This window comes from Giardia intestinalis, chromosome 1 (assembly GCF_000002435.2).
Source record: "Giardia intestinalis strain WB C6 chromosome 1, whole genome shotgun sequence".
Classification (NCBI taxonomy): Eukaryota; Fornicata; order Diplomonadida; family Hexamitidae; genus Giardia; species Giardia duodenalis.
Genome location: NC_051856.1, coordinates 1,354,071 through 1,367,033, shown reverse-complemented (window position 1 = coordinate 1,367,033; position 12,963 = coordinate 1,354,071). Strand labels below are relative to the sequence as shown.

The window sequence follows — 12,963 nt, the reverse complement described above, 5'->3', positions numbered from 1 at the left end:
GAGATAGCAGGTGCTCACTAGATATCAGACGGAGCTGACCCAAGCTAGCCAAAGGAAGGAAAGTCCTAGGGGGCACCGCGAGGAGCGGCAGCTTCCAGGGGAGGCAGACATAGGAGTTCTTCTTCCGCCGGGATCGAGGGCATCCGACCTCGGACTCTGGATTTGGACCCCGGACGGCGAGCGGAGACCCACCCAGCGCGGCGGCTCCCACGGAGATGCTCGGACAGCAGTTGGCAAACCGTTCTCAATGAAGTAGAGAGCAAAGTGTGTGTTTCCGTGGCAGTGTCTTCCTGCAAGCAGACGAAGTTAAAAATGTCGAGCGACGTGCTTGGGGCTTCGGAAATGAGTCGTCGCTCTCAGGACACCGAGGGGTCTGCTTCTGATAGGAGCATCGATGAAGCCGCAGAGTTTTACCACCAACAAGGGAGGAGCGGGCTGAGTCTCTCGTCTTTTTTGTTGCTGAAATACGGCTTCGTCGAGACCGACATCATGTCAGCAGCAGAGTATGGAAACCTGAGAGCCGTGAAGGTTCTGCTGAAGATGAAAGGTAGCACACAGAATAAGCTTGGAGAGACCGCGCTCATGCGGGCGGCGTACGGGGGCCACCCGGAATGCGCGAAGTTCCTGCTGGAGAGGGAAGGCAGCAAAAGGAGGAACAACGGCACCACTGCCCTTATGTACGCAGCACAGCGCGGCAAACTGGAGTTCGTGCAGCTCCTCCTGGAGAGGGAGGGTGGCATGAAAACGGATGATGGGAAGACCGCCCTAATGTATGCAGCACAGTATGGGCGCTGTGAGTGTGCGGAGGCTCTACTGGACAAGGAATGCGGAATGAGGGCCAACAGTGGGTGGACTGCCCTCATGCACGCAGCCGACAACGGTTGCTCGGACTGCGTGAGGCTTCTAATAGACAAAGAAGACGGCATGAAGACTAACAATGGATGGACAGCGCTCATGCATGCAGCGCAGAGTGGCCGCCTGGAGTGTGCGAGGCTCCTGATGGACAAGGAGAAGGGCATGCAGACCACCCGTGAGTGGTTCGGCTTCCCGCCCGGCACCACCGCCCTCGACATCGCAAGGAGGCATGGCCACGACGCAATCGCCTCTCTCCTCGAGTAAACGACGCCCTTCCTCGTGTGATGTGGCTCTTCTCAAGGGCCGGATGGACAAGCTGTGCACGCGCCTAGCCAGTGGCGGCGTCCTCGCAGGGGGCAAGAGGAGGAGGGCGGCAGGCTTGCTGAGCCCGAGGCGCGCGTATCAGCCGGGCACGGATGCTACCCAAGGATTCCAAAATCCACAGGATCTGACATGTACAATTGGCGAGAGATCTTTAGACCCTGTTGATTACAATCAGTGTCTACTTCTATAAAAAGCCACGTGAAAGGCAGTTTACTCATGTGACTCCTGAAGCAGCGGTACAGACGGATGGCCCAGACCCCAGTAGCACAGACAACGGGGCCTCCGCAGGGAGAATCGTGGGCCCAGGCGTGCCTCTACGGAACCAGGACCGTCCCATGGAAGAATACGCGGCCTCGTGGGGATATGGCCGGAGCAGGGCGCCACGACAGCTGGGGCTGAAAGAGCCGGGGTACCACGAGGCACGGGCACTGACAACCGCACGCAGACCGAGGGGGTACGCATCACCGATCCCTTGTACAGGAGAGGGACGGGGGACGCCCACAGTGCTGAAGGCGCATACCCACTCAGACCCGGCGCCGCCCAGGACACCAGGTGCCTGGCCCCGCGAGAGCCGCTCTGTCCCCGGCGCGGCTGCAGATAGAAACAGGAGACGACAAACCCCTCAGAGACGGGGATTAAAAAGATTGGGCCTTCACTAGAAAGTTGAATACAGTCATTAGTAGCAATGTAAGCAGTTGCCCCGTCGGCTTCTTCCTTGACTATTTTACCAGTGCAGGTCAGGCAGTTCTCCGGACAAGCAGTGCATCTATTACTACTATCTACAAAGAAACCATCCTCACAGGTCGTGCAAGTGGCAGCCTTGGGAGTAGTAGTATCCTGTGCTGCGTCAGGTGTATTACACTAAGTACAGTGCAGCACGCCCTTGTACTTCTTATCGCCGCTAACTGTTACTACTGTGTCATCTCCGCACGGTATGACCGACTGGTGAGAGTCGTCTGCGTCTGGTAGCAGGAAGTACCCTTCCTTAGCCTGTGTGCATACTCCAGCATTTGCTGCTTCACACATCGTGTTGCCAGGTGCCTGGCTATCCTTGTAGCATCCGCCCTTGTACATGAAGGACCTATTAGCGCACTGTGTGCACTTCCCATCTTGCTTCCGGGTACACTCGTTATTGTCTGCTGAGCACACTCCGTCCGTCGGGGCAGATTGAGACCCATCTCCGTTGCACTGGGTGCAGATCTCTGCGTCACCGACTATTTCGCACTTATCGATCTAGCTGGCGGTTCGCCGCGAGCGTACTCAACACGAACAGGGGTTTAATAATATTGTAATGTGGATTGCAATAACAACGAACAGTGTCAGTGGCCAGAGAGTCTCCCTAGTCTTGTCCATCAGCCACTTCTATATTAATGTGCTCGTGGTGCCAATTCTCTTGTACAGTGCTCTTGGCCAGCGGTGTTCTTGCAACAAGCCATGGAGTCGATGCTGCGGCTCGTCATGAAGCCGTCTGCCAAGATAAAGTGAACCCAGCAGTGCTAAGCTCTTGTTCACAGAAGACTGCTGAGTCATGTAACCACTAAGGTCTACTGCGCGCGTCACCACTATGTTGAGACAACATGTATGTCATCAAAAAACTGATTTAGGATTAGTAATGGACTCTTACAACTTATCTGCTCATCTAGTGGTAGCCAAACCCAAAGAGTTCGCAGCCTCTTCACACAAGCCCTCAGCAGCTCGCTTCAGTTACAAAAAGTATGTTTCTTGTCCAAAGCGTCCGTTCGGACAGCCAACGCCGGTCATTGCCCCCGCAAATAACAAGTCAGTCTATTCTGAGCACATGCCACAGGGAATTCCAAACTACCTTACGGAGGCTCAGCTTACTGCTGTTCAAAGCCATCTACGTATTACTGAGGCTTTTTTACGAATGAGACACAGAGCAATTTTGCAGGAAGATGCCCCTTATGGAGCATTCCTAGCTAATCCGGCACACCCTAACATAGCAGCTGGCTTTACTTCAATTCTTACCTCTTCAGTCGACGGCCTTTCCGGATACTTGTCTTCTTCAACCGCTCTCTCCCCGGATCGCCTCCGTCTTTTATCTTTACACTACCTATCTTTGCAACAGTATGTCGCTACAGAGAGCTCTTTTCAACGTGGAAACCCATTCTTCATTCCATCATTAAACTTAAGGTCTACCCAGTTGCCGCCCATCTGCATCTATTTTCCGCAATCTGTAGGGGGGACAAATACAGTTAACTACAGTGGGCTTTTACTTGGACCGCAGGCTAGCACCCAGAGAGAACTTCAGACACTGACAGGAACAGAACTGCAGCTGCGTGGTGGCGGGGCTTTACTCGGACGTAAGGGTACTGTTGTCATTACAAAGAGAGCCGACGGTGGGGTGAGCTTAGGGGACGACGATATCCCGCACATCCGCATCGGCGGACCCTCTCTGCTGGGCCGTGTACTAGCCATGCGTATCATTCTAGAGATCATTAAGAACCCGGGGATTACTGACAATAGCCTTAAGCAGCGCCAGCTCGTACATCATGCCTCACTTTCTGGAATGGACATCCCTGTCCCTCAATTGGGCGAGACTGTGCAAAGCATATTGCAGAATGCCCCGTGGATTGCCTTGTACAGTAGCTATAAAACAGAGAGCTTGAACGGACAAAGGGTCCTGGAGCAGCTCTGCTCCTCCAGCCTTGGCCAGAAGGCCTTGCGCTACCGAGGCCTGTGTGAGGCAGAAGCTCAGCGTCTTTGTGGCCTTAGTGGTGAGGGAGTAGCAGCAGAGGAGAACTGTCTGCTGACAGAGTCCAGTGATGAGCTGCTACCGCCAGGGGCATAATGGGTGCGTACTGTGAGGTGATGACCAGGGCAGTCCGCCGTCTGCCTTCCAGTCACATTTACACTGAAGGCTTTAAGCTTGCACCGAGACTTAGGCTGCCACTTCTTACTAGAAAACCTGTGCCTTGAGGAGTACCAGCATGAGCACGCGCAGCCTGGTTACATCTACTTACTTCTGAGATTAGGAAGCAGTCTTTAAGTGAGTTTCATAAAATAAGTTGTCAGGCCGGATCCCGAAGCTGCACAGTACTTTGATATCCGCGGATAAAAGCCTAAAGCAAACTCTTATCTTTTGATGGCTTTTCTTACTCAATTTCTCTAGCCAAAAAATGAATCGCTCTCGATCCACCGCCACGCCGGCGACAAGCTATACACAAGTAGGGGGGCTTTTTTATCAGCTGCCCAAGGTGTCGACTCCCAGAGGCTCACATCACTTCAGAATTCCAGGTGCCCCGGTCACACCTGAAGTTGATGGGTCTAAAACCGTCAGATCGTCTAACCTCAATACCCCCATGCAGTCCTTATTAATTCCTGCTAACAGCGTCTCAACACCGAGACCGGCAGTTGAGCATTCCGGGATGCTCGTCACTTACCGAGCCAAATCCACCTTGAACAACCCCACCAAGGTTAAACCGTTTACTTTGTCTAGCTCCAAACGTGGTAGCTCTGAGGAACACATCAAGAAAACGATAGACGAATACCATAGATACAAAGTACGCAGAGATGCAGAAAAAGAACGGGTGAAGGAAGCTATGTTAGCGGAACGGGAGCTCTATGAACGTGCAGAAAGGGCCGCAGCGGCACGAAATCGTAAAAGGTGGGCACAAGAGATGGCGTCTTCTCCTTACCGTCAAACACAACTAGACGACTTCTCAAGAGCTTTGAGAGCGTATACTCCAACAAACAAGTCACGGTCGTCGACCCCGGTCTTGCAAACATCTAAAGATTAATCAGTCTGGTGACGATAGAAAGTATTTCTCAGTCAATGCACAAGGATTTGAGGGCATCTTCATACATGAAGTGGTCGTTAATCGCCTGCTCGGAGAGTATAACCTCTGCTAGGTCGTGAGAATCGATTGCTCGGTAACACGTACATGCCTTCAGCTTTTCTTCGTTCACCAAGACGTCAATGCTGACGTCGGAAGCTTCGGGTGTGCAAGTAACTGGTCGTACTCCTGGGTGCAATAGGTATATTGTCCCAGGGATGAAGTACGCGCAGTCTTTGCTCAAAGAGTTAAGCAAAACCTTTTGGGATAGGGCAGATGTTGATTGCTCTTCTCTGGTGGCTTTTCGAGTCTTTAGTACTCCAGCAGCGTGTAAGCTGAGACGTGCAATGGCATCGAACCGATAGATAAATGACGTTACATGTATATGTTCCCTGTATGCAAAGTCTGGACCAGCGAAGGGGAAGGGGCCAAAGGTAACAACCTTAGTATTGCTAGGTGTAAAGGTGCCAGTGGGATGCCGCAGAAGCATAGCACCCACAAGGGCTGCTACAGATCCGCCAAATCCGTGACCGCACAACACAATGGAGTAGTCACGGAGAAAGTTATGCTCGAAGTTCATATGTATATAGGGAGAGAGAATCTCATACAGTGGGCTTGCTGCGCGGTATACGCCAGTGTGCACCGTGGAGCCTGATGGCAGTTGTGTCGGATTCATATACAGAAGAAGAGACGCGTTGTGCAGCTGAGAAATTCCCTGAATAATAACCAGCAAGCGATTGTTGGGTTGATCATGCAAGAGAGCCCATGCCAAAAGTTCTTCATGGTAGCACTTTACGTTATGCAACAAGATACTATCGGGGCCTAGCCCCACAGCAGAACACAGGCGACGAAGGAGCCGATGTTCGTACAGGGTCACATTCCGACTGAAGCGTTGGTTGTAATCCGGTGCCAGTGCTGAAACAGCACATGCTATACGTAATATGAAAGGCAGCCCTCCATACATAGCCCTTCGAATGTAGTTGGAGTTGAATGCCTGTACTGCTCGAAAGAGAACCATAGCGTCCTCCACATCACTCATGCGAAGGGGCTCCCTTCCTAGTTGCATGTCTTCATATTCCTGCCGCACTATCGAACTCGCACTTGTTGCACCAGCATACTTGGCTAAGAAGTGAAGCATCCCAACACCCACTACATCATGAAATTGCCTTTTGAACGCTGAAAGCCGAGCTATGAGCATACGCATTTTTTGGCAACGATACAATTTCAAGTGTACGCTTTTGGCGAGTCAGAGCGCAGATCATGGCTTCTGTCGTCCGCATAGCCTAGCATAACATAACATATCACGCTAGGTGTCCCTTGTGGTGTCTTATGGCGCCGCTGAACTGACAATGAGTAAATTGCCTTAAATCGATATCAGGTCCTTAAAATCTTTTACTGTAGTGTCCGATGGTCCTCAACGAATTGGGGTCTAATGTGCTAAACGTCATAACCAAGTTTGCTAAGACAAGGCTGACGACAAATGAGGCGGTAAATGCGCTGGTAGACGAATTCATCGGAGTGCTGGAGGCAGCAGATGTACCTGCCCGTACACTCGAGCCTATGCGAAAATCGATGACCACGAAGATCTTGAGTGACCCAGCGATCATGGAAGGACGTGCCAACACACACCAGGTTGTTCAGCGCATCGTTGTCCAGGAGCTTGTTTCTATGCTTTCCCCTGAGCGGCCGCCCTTTAGGCCTGTCCGGAATCGGGCTAATGTGATTATGTTTGTAGGGTTGCAAGGAGCTGGCAAAACCACGACGTGTGTCAAGTTTGGGGCATATTACAAGCGGAAGGGGTGGCGCGTCGGGCTTGTTTGCTGCGATACCTTCCGTACTGGAGCATTTGACCAGCTGAAGCAGAACTGCACAGCGGTAAAGCTTCCCTTTTACGGCAGTTATTCCGAAAAGGACCCTGTTCAGATCGCTCAAGACGGAGTCAAGCACTTTGTAAGTTTGAACTTTGAGCTCATAATCTTGGACACCTCTGGGCGTCACAGGCAAGAGGAGGCGTTATTTACTGAAATGAAACTAATTGACAGTGCTGTGCAGCCCCATGACCATGTCTTTGTCCTAGACTCATCCATTGGCCAGGCCGCATATGAGCAAGCAGACGCCTTTAGCAATGCAGTTGAAATAGGATCAGTAATCTTAACAAAGCTTGATGGCCACAGTCGCGGGGGAGGAGCACTGGCTGCTGTCAGTGCTACTAAGGCTCCGATAGTCTTTCTCGGCACAGGTGAGAAGATTGAAGACCTCGAGTTCTTTGATCCGTCACGTTTTGTGTCAGTTATGTTAGGATACGGTGATATCGTGGGGTTACATGAAGCCATGCAGGGAGGAAACATTGACCATAAAGCTCACATACAAACGGTTGTCCGTATGCTCCATAACCATTTTTCCTTCCGTGATTTCAAGGAGCAGCTTAAGAATCTTAACAAAATGGGGCCCCTGCAGAAGATTGCGTCTATGGTGCCCGGCTTCTCCCAGATGGCCGCCTCTGGGGACATAGACATGGATTCAGAGGTAAAGCACTTGCAGATCTTTAACACCATCATGGACTCTATGGCAGCAAAGGAGCTAGACTCTAACACAGAGCTCCTTAAGAAAGAGGGAGAAGACAAGTTCCGGTCGCGCGTCAGACGTATCGCAATAGGGTCTGGACACACCATAGAAGAAGTCTTAGAGTTCTTTGACAAGGCTACAGAGTTCAGTGAGATATTTGGGAAAATGGGACGAAAGATGAAGTCTCCAGCTGCGCTGCAGGAGCTCTTCTCGAGCATGAAGATGAACCCACAAATGATGCAGCAGATGATGAACGGCTTGGGATCTCTCCAGAATATGTCTGAGATGGCAGATATCGCAAAAAGCATGGGCATGAAGATGCCAGGCAACTTGAGTATGCAGCAGATTCAGCAGATGGCCACAGGGATGGGCAACATGTCTGCTGGGCAACTTAAAAAACTCCAGCAGATTCAGAAGGCAAAGATGTCAAAGTAAACTGTACTAGTCTCAGCACTGTGTCCCCGGAATTTGGTGACATCCAGCGCCAGGCTCAGCCAGTTAAATAAAAAAGTCTGTCACACATGGGACTGGGCTGCCTTCTTCTCGTGTATGTTGTGGCCTTAACGACAGATCCGTGCTACTTCCCTCACACGAATGAAGTTCTTGAGCTCAGTCAGTTACGTGCCTGCTTCGATTCAATACCATTGGACAAGAACGGCGTGGGGTACCCCACCATCGACACACTTCTCAAACTAAGTGAAATGTACGTCTTTGGTGAGATGGCTAAGGAGCCCATTGCCCCATATGACGTCCCTACAAACGCGTACAAGCTCCCTCACACAGATGTCAAAAGAGAGCTTCAATCCATTCGTGATAACATAGAGGAGTACACAACGGACTTCGACTTCCATGATGCAGTGTCAGCCATTTACCTTAGACTCAAGGACCCGCATACACGGTATGACAAGCCACAGGGATACTCCTTTATTCGCATTGTCTTGCCGCTCACTGTCACGGCAATATACCGCAACCGTGTCCTGGAGTATACGCTAACAGAGCTCCCTCCGGAGTACCAGTTTGTTACTTGGGAGTACAGGAAAAAGCTTAGAGAACAAGGCATCAACATCGACCAGTTCATCGACCAGCGCATTTTGTCTATTAATGGCATACCTGTGGCAGAGGCCATGCAGAGATTTGCAGATGATGTGGTTTATATCTCTAAAAACCCACATGCTAGATTTAATGCTGCCTTGAACACCGACTTCTATGTTAGGAGTCTCCGGTCGTTCGGATGGCCGGGGAGAACTGGCAGTCCACTGGATACAGAGGTTCTTTCCATTGAGCTCTCTGACAATTCCATCATCGAGCTTCCCTTCTTTGGCTACGTGACTACTGAAATCAGGGGTGTGGCTGACCTTAAGGCATACATTATGAATACGCACACTGACGCTGACTCTGGTTCTCTGGAGATAACCGGGAAGCAGGGAACTCCACTTGCTAGATTTTTAAGTGATACCATGGAAGAACGTACGAGAAGTCCTACTCAGCATACTCAAGCTTCTCCGATACTAACTGATAACGGAGACGAGTATTATATTGATGTAAGTCACTCAGGAGTGGATGTCACACTCTACTCCCTCTATAAAAACACCAAGCACGTTGGGTACCTCCTTAATATTCCGACCTTTGCCCCTGAAAGCCCTAAGCAATATGTAGACGATTTCGAAGCTGCCATGTCTATTCTTGATAACACGCATATCGCTGATCCATTCCTGATAGTTAATGTTGCTCGTAACGGCGGAGGATATGTGACGTTGGGATACCGCACTCTTCATGTTCTTGCGCCCTACATCAATCCACTGTATGGTAACTATACCGTTCGCAAGTCGCCCTACGCGGAGTTCTACTCTTCTCGAGGCAATTTCTCAATGCAAGATAGGTACAGGCTTAGTAATTGGATGCGTTACAAGAACAACGCGTGGTACACAGGCGAGACAGAGCATCTTCTTTATATGACGGGGCACGAGGAAGCCCTCTCCGGAATCTACACGTTTGACCTAGCCTATGATGAGGTGGACTTCCGGGAGGACTTTGAACGCCTTGTGAACATCAAGACGCCAAAGTTTCTACAGGAGTCTGGAAATTCGCGCCTCGTTTTTGTTACCGATGGCACCTGTGGATCGACATGCGCGTGTTTTGCGAAGAGGGCGCGAGAGGCCCACATGGGAGTGTGGATGGGAATGGGCGGCAACCCGGCGCTCCGAAGGATCAGAAACCAAACGGATGCTGAGAATCGCTTTGTGGACATGGATGTAGCGAGCTTTGCTGGAGGATCCGTCATGGACTCGCAATATATCTTCGATGACTCCTTCGCTCCCCAATACGAAACACACATTGGACTCAAAAAGCTTCCCACAACAGCTCTACATCGGTGGGCATTCGAGCAGGTCTTCTCATGGAATTGGAGCCAGCCCTTCGATGCTGTCAAGACGCCGCTGGAGTACGTCAACAATCCGGTGGATGATTATATTAATTATTGGCCACCAGGTGGGTCACGTTATATGGACCATACCACATATCTAACGTTGGCCGTGGAGGCTTATAAAAAGGCGTCCTCAACGTGCTACCCATTTCAAATGAAAATCAGCAAGTATTGCACCTCCATGGGAGGGGGGATTTATGCTAATCCATGTGATACCCAAAAGGACAGGTATAACGAAGACCTTTGCAGCTTCTATTCCTGCATAGATGGCTATATGCTTACAGAAACAGGGGTCTGCGTCAGACAGCCCGAAAAATGGGACCAGCCTGTATCTGCTTTAGAGACAGGAGTTTACACTAGCTTGGCAATTATCCTAGCTCTGCTCATTGGTTCGCTGACAGGATACTTTATCTTCCGGTGTGTGAAATACAGCCAGCATGTCAAGAAATGTAAAGCCGAAGGTACGTGGCAGAGAGTTCCAAGCGTTATAGAGCGCTTGCGAGAGTTCGCAAACCGCAGACGGATGAAGAAAGCACATAGCAACGGGCATTCTACCTCAAAAGTAGAAGGAGAGGGGCTGACTTCGTCGACTAAGGATACCACAGAGGTATAGCTTTAATTGCTGTGTTGGAATTGCTTTGGTGTACCATGTAAACTACCGCGTCCCGCCATTTCCCTCTGTGGCTGGCTCCAGAACAGTTCCTGGAGTCACGAATGTGGGGAGTGTCGCATCTATGAGAAGACCCGGTGTGACGGCCTGTGTCTTGTAAGTCAGTGGAGTTCCCTTGGAGGCAGGGCCAGGTGCGATAGGGGAGCTCATCAAACGTGCCTCAGCAAGCTGATGAGGACGATTCTTGAGAAATTCATCGAGTGCGGTCTTCATGCTTTCGGCTTCATATTTTAAATTATCCAATTGAGTAGCGCATCTGTCGTGCATGTCTGTGAGCTCTACTCCCAAAAGCTTAACCATCTCGACCTGCATTCTCTCGCGCAGCGCAATGATTGTTTGTTTCAGCTTTTCGTTGTCATTCATAATGTATGCAATCTGATCCCCGTAGTCGCGCTCCATCTGGTGGATCTGTGCCATCCACTTCTCATCATTAATCCGGATTGTCTGCTGTTTTATGTGCTCCACACTGGTCTTTATCATGTTTCCAATGGGCGTAAGGACCTGGGCCAAACCGCCATCTGAGAAAGTCAGCTTTAGATCTCCAGCTATGGCTGAGAAGAGTAGTTCAGCGTCACCAACTCGTTGCTCTTCTCGCCAGTCTGAAGGAGAAAACTGGGTCTTTTTGAGATCTAGAACGCGGCGCTTGATCTCCTTCAATTCATCATGGCACAGCTTGATTAATCCTCTTGCAGAAATGCTTTGCTTACTAAGGTTTTCATAATACTCCAGACTATTGCGATAGCTTTCAGCAGACTGAAGTAAATCTCTGTTGGCTGTTTGGAAACGGGCGATATCTTCCTGTGCAGCGTTTAGCATATGGGTCAATCGGTCCATTTCTAGGTCCTTATGGCTGCAGAGCGTCTTGAGACTTGCACATTCTTCGCGAAGCTTGCTTAGCTCATCCTGCACCTTATCAGTCCCTTTGGATAAAGCTTCTTGAACTTGTCTCTTGAGCTGTATCTCCTTTTGATAGAACTCGTCCCTGGCTTCTGAGAGTCTTCTTTGAAGGTCCGACTCTGCATTGAATAACAAGGTTTTGTACTTTGACTCTGCTCTATGCCAAATCTCATCTTCAAGGGCCCTCATGGCCTCTGTATGTCGTGCAATAGAAATGTGGGTCTGCTGAGTCACTGGTGTTCCAGTATAATCATATAAATAGTTTGGATCCCCATGAAAGGGGGTTCCTCCGGAGTATACCTGACCAGAGCCCAGTGCTGCTACTGATAGGCGGTCAATGTTGGTCTGGTGCTTTGACAAAATGTTTGCCAGAGCCACTCCCATTTCCTCTGGTGAGGTGCTCGACAATTTCTTGAGATCTGAGCCTTGCTGACGAACCTGTTCAACAAGTTCTGACAGCAACCGGCGCTGGTCCTTCAGCTCTGCATCCACGGCTAATTTTATTGAATCCGACGCTGCTTTCTCCTTTAAAATGTGATGAGTGTTAGCTGACTTCATTGCACTAAGGGTTTTTGTCTTTGCCTGCAGATCATACTGAGCAATGGAGTGAGTGCTCTGTAGCTCCTGATACTCTTTATACAGGACATTGTACTTAAGCCGGAGATCATTTAACTCGTTCCTTAATTGAAAAACATTGACCTGATCGTGCTTTAAAAGGGCATTCTCCGATTCCAATTTGCTTACGTCGGCTTTAAGGGTTGAAAGTTGCCGCTTGTAATCGTCCTGCTTTGCCTTGGAGCGCTTTTCTAAACCTATAAGCTTATCCTGGAGGTGAGTGAGTGAGTTGATCTGTGGTTGTAGTGAATTGAGCTCCGCCTCCAGGCTTGCGGCACGCTTTTTGATACTATGTGTGTAGGTTGAGGTATTCTGCAGCTGCTTCTTGTGCTCATCCAGCTCTCTGGTTAGCTTCTGGGAAGTACCCATGCTTTCACAGAGCTTACTTTCCATAACATTAACAATGCCCTTTGTGCGCGCCAGGTCGTCCATCAGCACCTGAATCTTTAGCTCTTTTTCGGATTCGAGTGACTCCCTAAAGACATTGAGTAGATGTTGACTAATACTGGAACCTATGTGACCCTGGGGAGTGACGCCTCCATCAGACTTCTCGGTTGAAGGCCCAGAAGGCGCACGTGAACTAGATAGTTGTGTATTGTTATACGGAACAATGTCTTGAAGAGTCTGTACATATTCCAATGAGCTGCTAACAGTCGCATAGAGCTCTGACAGTCTTTTACCGTATTCCTCTTTCATGAGGTTCATCTGCTGGCAATACATGTTAATTATATCGTCTGCGGTGGGGCTCAGCGACAAGGGTTCATCAGGCTGCGCATGAGGACCACCCTGCATGTAGGTCTCTGGGTGCACGTTATTTTAAT

At 50.0% G+C, this 12,963-nt stretch overlaps 8 protein-coding genes across 8 annotated transcripts; 5 read left to right on the top strand and 3 right to left on the bottom strand.

The window, feature by feature from the left end:
* Window positions 1-312: 312 nt before the first annotated feature.
* Window positions 313-1,119, top strand: GL50803_0061724 (Ankyrin repeat protein 1; the record flags this gene model as incomplete). The annotated part of the gene is made up of 1 exon (XM_038046296.1): window positions 313-1,119. The coding sequence occupies one exon, from the start codon at window positions 313-315 to the stop codon at window positions 1,117-1,119; it is 807 nt and encodes a 268-aa protein (XP_037901657.1).
* A 921-nt stretch (window positions 1,120-2,040) lies between these two features.
* Window positions 2,041-2,253, bottom strand: GL50803_0015158 (High cysteine protein; the record flags this gene model as incomplete). The annotated part of the gene is made up of 1 exon (XM_001709015.1): window positions 2,041-2,253. One exon carries the CDS (start codon window positions 2,251-2,253, stop codon window positions 2,041-2,043), a length of 213 nt encoding a protein of 70 aa, XP_001709067.1.
* A 538-nt stretch (window positions 2,254-2,791) lies between these two features.
* On the top strand, window positions 2,792-3,988 carry GL50803_0010270 (uncharacterized protein; the record flags this gene model as incomplete). The annotated part of the gene is made up of 1 exon (XM_038045608.1): window positions 2,792-3,988. One exon carries the CDS (start codon window positions 2,792-2,794, stop codon window positions 3,986-3,988), a length of 1,197 nt encoding a protein of 398 aa, XP_037901656.1.
* A 328-nt stretch (window positions 3,989-4,316) lies between these two features.
* Window positions 4,317-4,937, top strand: GL50803_0010269 (uncharacterized protein; the record flags this gene model as incomplete). The annotated part of the gene is made up of 1 exon (XM_001709017.1): window positions 4,317-4,937. One exon carries the CDS (start codon window positions 4,317-4,319, stop codon window positions 4,935-4,937), a length of 621 nt encoding a protein of 206 aa, XP_001709069.1.
* A 28-nt stretch (window positions 4,938-4,965) lies between these two features.
* Window positions 4,966-6,177, bottom strand: GL50803_0015157 (Lipase; the record flags this gene model as incomplete). Its single annotated transcript, XM_038045813.1, has 1 exon — window positions 4,966-6,177. One exon carries the CDS (start codon window positions 6,175-6,177, stop codon window positions 4,966-4,968), a length of 1,212 nt encoding a protein of 403 aa, XP_037901655.1.
* A 203-nt stretch (window positions 6,178-6,380) lies between these two features.
* Window positions 6,381-7,973, top strand: GL50803_0015156 (Signal recognition particle 54; the record flags this gene model as incomplete). Its single annotated transcript, XM_001709019.1, has 1 exon — window positions 6,381-7,973. One exon carries the CDS (start codon window positions 6,381-6,383, stop codon window positions 7,971-7,973), a length of 1,593 nt encoding a protein of 530 aa, XP_001709071.1.
* Window positions 7,974-8,059: 86 nt separating this feature from the next.
* On the top strand, window positions 8,060-10,573 carry GL50803_00113133 (uncharacterized protein; the record flags this gene model as incomplete). The annotated part of the gene is made up of 1 exon (XM_001709020.1): window positions 8,060-10,573. One exon carries the CDS (start codon window positions 8,060-8,062, stop codon window positions 10,571-10,573), a length of 2,514 nt encoding a protein of 837 aa, XP_001709072.1.
* A 42-nt stretch (window positions 10,574-10,615) lies between these two features.
* On the bottom strand, window positions 10,616-12,934 carry GL50803_0017508 (Coiled-coil protein; the record flags this gene model as incomplete). The annotated part of the gene is made up of 1 exon (XM_001709021.1): window positions 10,616-12,934. One exon carries the CDS (start codon window positions 12,932-12,934, stop codon window positions 10,616-10,618), a length of 2,319 nt encoding a protein of 772 aa, XP_001709073.1.
* Between the last annotated feature and the right edge of the window lie 29 nt (window positions 12,935-12,963).